The following is a 9,073-nucleotide window of genomic DNA, read 5'->3' as shown; positions in this document are numbered from 1 at the left end:
AGGAGTTAGCCTATCTGTTATCTGACCCAGCTCTGTCACATGACAATGAGTATTTCAGTTTTGCTAAAGTATAAGGTGCATTGGGAGGTAAGACAAGAGGTAAATGAAGTAAGAAGCAAAAGAACAGGAAGCATCTGGCCTAGTGAGGGCCACACATTCAGTGCACAGAAAATACCTACTCAGTGAATAAATGAAGCTAAGAAAGAATGCTTTATTTTATAAACAGCAAACATTTATTTTTCACAGTCCTAGAAGCCGGTTTATCCAAGATCAAGGCACCAGTAGATTTGGTGTCTCCTGAAGTCCACTTCCTGGATCTTAAATGCCAACTTTTCACTATGTCCTCACTTGGCAGAAGGGGCAGAGTATCTCTCTGGACCCTCTTAAATAAGGCGCTAATCACATTCGTGAGGACTCCACCCTTATGACCTAGGCCCCTCCCATACACTCCACCGTCTAATATCATTGCCTTGGGAATTAAGATGTCAACATACAGATTTTGGGGGGATGCAGACATTCTATTTATGACACTTACACAATTTCCATACTGCCAGTAAAGTGCCATGTCTAAATCCAAATAAAATCACATCATTTTCTTACTTTAAAAATTTCAGACTTCTCAGTAACTGGCAGAGAACGTTTCTTCATGTTTTCTCTCCATAATCTACTCCACATACTCCGCTTTCCATCCACATCTCTTCTTTTATTTTTAAGTTAATTTTTATTGGAGTAGAGTTGCTTTACAATGTTATAGCCGCTTCTGCTGTATAACAAAGTGAATCAGTTACCCCTCTATTTTAGAATTCCTTTCCATTTCGGTCACCACAGTGTATTGAGCAGAGTTCCCTGCGCTATACAGTACTTTCTCAGAAAGAGCATTTTCGATCTGCTTGTCCAAACTGAGGAATTTGATTTCTAATTTACATTTAGCAGCAAGCTTTTGGAGGATTTGTGCAGGAAAATAACACCATCAGGAAGAAACTTTCAGTTACTTTCTAGAGGAGAAACTGGAAGAAAGAGAGATTGGTGACAAGGAGAGAAGTTAGGAGGGTGGTGAACACCTCTGCTTACAGTAATGGCAGGCTTAGTAATTTGGACTAACCACCCCAATGAGGACAACTAAAAATTACTGGATGAAATGTATAAAGCAAGTATCTTTGTTAAGCACTAAGAAACTATGAGACTAAACTCTTCAAGAAGACAAGAACCCAAATAGGAAAGCCCAGCACTCAGAGCCAGTTTTTCCTGAGGGCATTAGCTGAATCTAGAAGAAAGAATTATGGAACTGATCTGTGGTTTTGGTGGCCTCATGGGAAAAGAAAATGAAAGTCAAATCCCACAGCTCCAATGAGTAGGTCTGATGAGCTCTGCCACCACTTTAAGCTGAAAATAAGTGACTACCCCTTTCAGGTAATAGTGAACCACAAGTAACAAGCACTGGAATAAATTGCAGCCTGGATATACATCACTGTAGTGATCCAAGGAACTTCAAGCCCTGTACCTTATGTAGGCACAGAAGGAAAAAAACATATGTTGTAAGTGACAGCCAGAATGAAGAGTAGAGTATAATCACTATGGCCCATATTTCAAAAAATTAAAAAGTATGTTTTAAAATATCTTCAGGGAACAGAAAATCATAAAAAGCAGCAGAGACTGAATTCTCTTGGTCTCCAGCCATTAGGACTCATGCGTTCACTGTGCTTTGCAGTGGCTTGGTTTTAATCCCTGGTCGAGAAAGGAAGATCCCACAAGCCATGAAGCTCAGCAAAAAATAAATAAATAAATAAATAAAACTTGGCATAACCATTAGATCGTGATAAATGCAATCAAGAAAAATAAACCTAAGACAATTATTGAATTGGAAGATAGAGTAGAAGAAATCATCCAGAATTCTGCCTGGAGAAATAAATTAATATGAAAAACAGTAGGATAAGAGATACACAGTATATGTTTAATTCAAATCCCAGAAAGACAGGAGAGAGAAATGGGGAAGAAAATGATGGCCAAGGATTTTTCAGAGCAAGTGAAATGCACCGATTCTAAACGCTCAGTGAGTTCTAGGCAGGATAAAAAACAAAAATTCACTCCTAGACACATCATAGTGAAAGTGCAGAAAATCAGAGAGAATGAGGCTGTTAATGATCCAAGTTAGAGATAATCAATCTTGACCTTGGGCAGGAGCAGAATAAATTGAGACAAAGGGATGGGCCTCTAGTCACTGGCCTTTAGAATACCTTTTTCTCTAACTTACCTTGAAAGACTACTTTATAAACATGTTATCCATTTCATTCTTAATTAAGAAAATACATTTGTTAACAAATGTGTTTGTTAGAGCACCCTGACACCTAGGACCTGTTCAAATTGTCTTTGTTATACGGGGAAGGTCATCATCCTGTAAGTATGTCATCTCATGGGCAATGTACAGGGTGAGTATTCTCCACAGGAATTATGATGGTTAATTTTCGTGTCAACTTGACTGGGCTAAGGGAGAATTAATTTCAAACAAGCTTTATTTCCAATGTGAACAATACTATCAATTTTCTGTAAAAGGCAAGAGTAAAGTCAGATGTCAATAGTTAATATCATTTTGGGGCGTTGAAACTTTGAAACAAAATTAGTATTTCAGGCTAATGAAAACAAGAATATCCATGAAGAACAGATTCATCTTTTCTTTTGCTGTCTGCTTCTTCCTATGCCTTCCCACTGTAGGATGAAATAAGAGCCAGTTAACAATTGTACCTCAATAACATGCAGTGAGTTTCTAAACATGAGTCAATACTATGTACATCTATTTTCTCAACAAGGAGAAAACAAAAATGTTTTCTTCTTGTAACCCAGACCCTTGGTGATCAGGGAGCACATCATTGCTCACCCAAAACTTATCTCCCTCTTGCCCACCACTATAAATGCTTGCTGTTTCCTTGAAAGGCCACACTGTGATTTAAATAAGTCATTCCACCTTAAAAACTGGTGTTCCTTGCACAAATCATCAATCCCTTATATTTCCAGACCTTCAGCTTCCACATGTGTAAAATGAGGATGAGGCTTTATCAAACATCCACATGCATGAAAACTACGAAAGAGTGAGAGAGTGAGTGAGAGAGACTAAAAGATGAATGAATAGAGGAAAGGGAAACAAAGATTTAATTACCAACTCAGTGACAACCAATAATATTGCTGAGACTAGTTTCCTTTTCTTTTGAATAAAAAATCTAAATTGAACTAATATTTGTGAATTAATCCTGAAGTGCAGTTCTCTTGAAAACCTTAACATCTCACTACTTTGTAAGGAATCGCTCTCTCAAAGTCATTGCCAGTACAAGAGACTACAATTCTGTGGCCAGGTGATGATGACCCAGCTAATGCATGGCCTAGTCACTGTAGCTGCTGCTTCTGGTGACCATTCTCTAAACAAGCACTGGTCTCCATTTCCAGGTCTGGTAAATTTCCCATCTGTAGTAGACTTAAAGCTACAGGACAAAGGACTTGTGGCTATAAATGAAATACATTTCAGAACACACTGCCTCCTACATTATCTAGAAAACATTATTAACAATAAACTGCTTTTCCAAAATTAAATATCAACAATTTTCTTATTTACAGAAGAAAAATTAAAAAATATAAAGCTGTTTTTAACAGGTATGTGTCAGGAATGGTTATGTCATACGAAAGCCTATACAATAATACCTGTATTACCCAGAGCTGCTCTTTGCTGAGACCACATCCATTTAGAGTCCTTCAGGTTTTTCATGTCCATCCTCTTCCTCTTCATCAGTGTTTTCATAATGATCCTCACCCTCATCATTAGGGCAGAATGATGCAGACATTGGGGTCAAAATTAGGCAGGGAAAATATCCCAACTGAAAATCAGCAGCAGAGTCTAGGCCTGAGAAAAGAGAAATAGGTTTAATAAAAAAAACAACAAATAACACCTGGATACATTTCTAGCCCCCCATCATGTCTGCTGATTGACAATTCTCACAAACGTTTTCCCCCTCTCTCCAGTAGATCGGCACACAGATCTCTCTGATTATTTCTGGCCCCTTTAGAGAGGGATCCAAACCAGTTGATACTGATACTATTTTGTATGTGTTTGTTGGAACCTAAAAGGAAAAAAATGTTCGTTTGGCTTAAAGACTTTTCAATCGCTGAAGTGCCCCTGTGCTATGTCATCATTTTCTCAGATCCTCCTACCGAGAATATTCACATTTGTTAACGCCGTTGACCAAAAGGGAGGGATGCCACTTGTTTGCCTCTAGGTTGGTAGAAGGCAGCATGCTTTTTCTCGAGACCATGAAGGTCCACAGAACTGGGCTTCCACTTCTGTCCACTGTGCCCGGAGGTTTTTGAGAGTTCTGTCCCACTGCGTGACTGCTAGAGACCTACCTGCCTTTGAGCTCAATGGCCCCACAAGGGCCTGAAGGCTCAGCCACCACTTGCCCGCCTCACCCCTCTGGGATCACAGGCCTCAACATCCCAGTCACAGAGGCAGCAGTCAGGGCTTCCTCGCCCAGAACTCGGCCTCCACTGCTGGTTCCTCTGTCTTCTAGGAAGCAACGCCCTCCGCAGGATCCCGCAGCTCCCAGGGTGGAGCGCCCTCCACCGGGTACTCACCCTGCAAGACTCTGCCTCCCTCTCCCACGTCTTCCTGCTCCTGAGGAGGCACCGGACCTTCTCCAGGCTCCGAGGGTGGCTGGGAGCGGCCCCTGGCCATCAGGCGGTCAGTGGGAGGCCGGAACAGGACACGTTTGTTGCCATGGAAATTGTGTAGAAAGGAGTCGACGTCACTCCAGAACAGGGGCCCAAACGTCTCCACGCAGAACCCAAGGCCTATAACCCCTGCCGCACCCTCCTGCTCACTGTCGTCCTCCTCTTCCTCGCCCTCTCCAGACAGGTGCTCCTCCTCCTCCACGTCCTCCAAGTCGAAGTCAATCTCACCCTCTTCCTCGTCCTCCTGCATCTCTACATCTTCCTCCATCTCCTCCTCCTCTAACGGCTCTCTACCACATTCCTCTTCCACTGCGGCCTGTGGCCAACCCTGCTCCCCGGGAAGGGCTCTGGAGACCTCCAAGGAAGCCAGAAGAGCCGTGGCCTCCTCGACTCCTTCCGTCCCCTCCCAAGCAGATGCTTGGACCCCAAGGAGACTGGGGTCACGGCCCGCCCCGCCACCAGCTCTCTCCGGGCCACCTGGGATCCAATAGTGCTCCTCTATGGCAGACATGGCAGGAGAGACGTGCCAGACAGTGATCGTCCTGCAGTGAGGTCTGTGGGGAAGATGGCGGCCGCCGGGCTGAGTGTTGCGCTGAGGAGACGCTGTTGGCAGTGGGACCGCGGGGTGGGGGTGGGGACAGCAGAGACGTCGGCTGCACAGGGAACAGGAGTCTGCGACTTGCTGGTGTGGGCCCCACAACAGGAATGGTGAGGGGGTGGCCCGCAGACCGGCCCACCAAGACCGAAGCTGAGCTGGCGGTGGACAAGGCGGGAAAGACCCTGATGGGCTGGCGACGGTAGGTGGAGCTGGAAGGGTCAACCGCGACCACTTCCTCCAGGGCCAGCTCTAAGCTCATTTGCCAGGAGGCAAGGATTGGCATGACCGCCGTCCAATGAGTGATCAAGGCTTTCAGATTGCATGGAAGCCTTCCAGCATCAGGTCATACTTTGAGCCCACAGGAGTCCCTTCCTTTACATTGCTGCTGCTGTTGCTGCTAAGTCGCTTCAGTCGGGTCCGACTCTGTGCGACCCCATAGACGGCAGCCTACCAGGCTCCCCCATCCCTGGGATCCTCCAGGCAAGAGCACTGGAGTGGGTTGCCATTTCCTCCTCCAATGCATGAAAGTGAAAAGTGAGTGAAGTCGCTCCGTCGTGTCCGACTCCTAGCGACCCATGGACTGCAGCTTACCAGGCTCATCCGTCCATGGGATTTTCCAGGCAAGAGTAGTGGAGTGGGGTGCCATTGCCTTCTCTGTCCTTTACATTGCACCATTGCAAAAAGGAAATGGCAATGTCCCTATAGGCGGCACCCTGGGGTATGGGAAACTGGGTGTAGTCCCCATTTGCCACCATGTGTCAGCTCAAGTCATCAGAGATACACTTATTTTAAAAAGTTCATAAAGCCTTGAGAAAGAACATCAAAGGTAAGAGATGGAGAAATTGGAAAACATAAACTGAATTAAACGGGAGCACTGAATAGAAAAAATGAAACAAACTACATAAAACTAAAAGGTCATCCTTTGGTCCAGTTGATTTTAAGCATGGCTGCTCATTAGCAACATAGCTGTAGCTTTGGAGAATAAAAGCAATACCTTGGCATTTTTCAAAAAATTCTAAGATAATTCTGATATGTGTCAGGTTTTTCTATTAAATGGTAGCTTTGGTGGTATAGAACTCTCCTACTTTTGTGTTGACCACTCATGGTACAATGGTATTAAGTGAATAATAGCTACTCACTAGTACGTATAATATATATTTTAGAAAACTTATTAATGTTTGCCTAACTAAAAAATTTATGACATTTTGATTCCACTTGTTTGACTTAGTATAAATAGAATGCTAGATTTATAATTTTAAAAAAAGGTGTGCAACAACCAACAAAGTTTTACTATACAGCACTGGGAACTGTAGTCCCTTTGTCAATCTCCTGATATACCTATAATGGAAAATAAACTGAAAAATAATATATGTATATATGTATAATTTAATCACCTTGCTGTGTACCTGGAACTTTGTAAGTCAATATACATCAATAGTGTGTATATATATATATATATATATATATATATATATACACACACACACATATACACATACATATATATATTTATTTATTTATTTTCTATATATATATATGTAAATATAAAGAAAAAAAGATAAAGTGCATAGATCACATATGAACAACTGTTTCAACCTCCTGTGAGAGACAGAAAGAGAATTAGGAGGTTTTAATGTTGCTAAAGTTACTTAGAATAAAACATAAAAGTTGACATGGATGCCTCGAGAATGGAGACTGCAGAGTGGAAGGAGTAAAAATAGGAGCTGAAAAGGGATTCATCAGGGCTCCCCAATTCACTTCAAGGCTCCGAGAAGTGAAGAGAGACTTCTTTTCATGACTGGGCTAATCACCTGCTCTACACTAAACAGTGACACCCCCTCCCAAATTCATATATTAAGTGTTTACCCACTCCATCTCCCAGGTGATGGTATTTGGGAGTTATGGCCTTTAGTAGGAGACACAGTGAAGATAATCAACCTTGCCCTATATAGAGCTTATGCATTATAGATTTCACCCCTTATACCGGCCTTGTTTTCTTTTACCTAGCTCATATTCAATATTTTCAATGGGGATAGCCCATTGGGTCCCAAGCTGTCAAGCCCATTTCTAAGTGACAAACACTCAATTTAACTTTATGAGCCATATGTCCGAGTGCCTATGCCCACTAGGGGATATTTTAGGAGCGTGGCTGCTATCATCTGGAGCACTGAAACACCACAATCATAAAATTCTTGAGGCAAATACATCTATTGGCTCTCTTCAGTAGCTCCCTTAACCCTATAGGGGCATCTTTTAAAAATTTAGTGATATCTTCAAGTATTCCTCTATTTTGTTCCTGGGTATTATGTTCAAAGCGTTTTCCTAAAGCATGCATTTCAGCATTTGCTGAAAAGTGAAAGTGAAAGTCCCTCAGTCACGTCATGTCCGACTGTCTGCGACCCCATGGACTACACAGTCCATGGAATTCTCCGGGCTAGAGTACTGGAGTGGGTAGCCATTCCCTTCTCCAGTGGATCTTCCAAATCCAGGGATCAGACCCAGGTCTCCCACATTGCAGGAGGATTCTTTACCAGCTGAGCCCCAAAGGAAGCCCAGCATTTGTTGCAGTCAATTCCCAATCTATTTACAGAAGTCTTAAGCCAATAAGTGCTTTTTATGTTTAAAAATATGATTGCACTATTGTGGTGAATGTCACAGGCATTTAGTACGTTCACAATGCTTCTCAGCCATTCTCTCTGTTGTCCCTAAATAAATCATCACTCCTAAAGGAAACCCCATGCCAGTAATCAGTCCTTTTCCATTTCCCCCTCACTGCAACCAGGCTCTGATAACTACTAATCTTCTGTTTACCTCTATGAACTTACATTTTCTAGATAGCTGAGAGAAACAAAATCCTACAATATGTGACCTTTTGTGTCTGGCCTCTCTCATTCCTTTTTGCAGCTGAATTCTATGCCCGTGTACAGAAGGCCACTTTTGTTTATGAATGTGAAACAAGTTGAGGACAAGTTGGTGGATCCTTGTGATGTTTCCCATTTGGGTTCCCATTTCGGTTAGGGCTGCTATGAACATGGGGATAGAACTTTTTGTTACCTTTTGTTTGAACAAATACTTCTAATTCTTTGGCTTATATAGCTAATAGTGGAATTGATGAGACAACCATAAGGCTTTTCCCTTTTTCAGGAGCTTTCAGACTCTTTTTTACAGTGACTTGCTGTTGTTCAGTTGTTCTGCCGCTCAGTTGTGTCTGACTTTTTGCAATCCCATGGATTGCAGCACACCAGGCTTCCCTTTCCTTCACCATCTCTCAGAGTTTGCTCAAACTCATGTCCATAGTGTTGGTGATGCCATCCAACTGTGTCATCCTCTGTTGTCCCCTTCTCCGCCTGCCTTCTATCTTTCCCAACATCAGAGTCTATTCCAATGAGTTGGCTCTTCGCATCAGGTGGCCAAAATATTGGGGCTGCAGGTTCAGCATCAGTGCTTCCAGTGAACATTCAGGGTTGATTTCCTTTAGCATTGACTGGTTTGATTTCCTTGCAGTCCAGGGGACTCTCAAGAGTGTTCTCCAACACTGCAGTTTGAATGCATCGATTCTTTGGCTCTCAGCCTCCTTTAGGGTCCAACTCTCACATCCATACATCACTACTGGAAAAACTTTGACTATATGGACTTTTGTCATCAAAGTAATGTCTCAGCATTTTAATTCACTGTCTAGGTTTGTCATAGCTTTTCTCCCAAGGAGCAAGCATCTTTTAATTTCATGGCTGCAGTCACCATCTGCAGTGATTCTGGGGCCCAAGA

The 9,073-nt window shown here is 42.7% G+C and overlaps 1 protein-coding gene across 1 annotated transcript; it reads right to left on the bottom strand.

Moving 5' to 3' along the window:
- Positions 1-2,492: 2,492 nt before the first annotated feature.
- Positions 2,493-5,522, bottom strand: LOC129638991 (tau-tubulin kinase 1-like). Its single transcript, XM_055563777.1, has 3 exons — positions 4,615-5,522; positions 3,688-3,886; positions 2,493-2,703 (listed from the first exon to the last, which is right to left on the bottom strand). The coding sequence occupies exons 1-2, from the start codon at positions 5,219-5,221 to the stop codon at positions 3,729-3,731; spliced, it is 765 nt and encodes a 254-aa protein (XP_055419752.1). The 5' UTR covers positions 5,222-5,522; the 3' UTR covers positions 2,493-2,703; positions 3,688-3,728.
- Positions 5,523-9,073: the final 3,551 nt, after the last annotated feature.

The sequence above is a fragment of the Bubalus kerabau genome, chromosome X (assembly GCF_029407905.1).
Source record: "Bubalus kerabau isolate K-KA32 ecotype Philippines breed swamp buffalo chromosome X, PCC_UOA_SB_1v2, whole genome shotgun sequence".
Lineage (NCBI taxonomy): Eukaryota > Metazoa > Chordata > Mammalia > Artiodactyla > Bovidae > Bubalus > Bubalus kerabau.
This window is presented reverse-complemented; position numbering and strand designations above follow the sequence as displayed.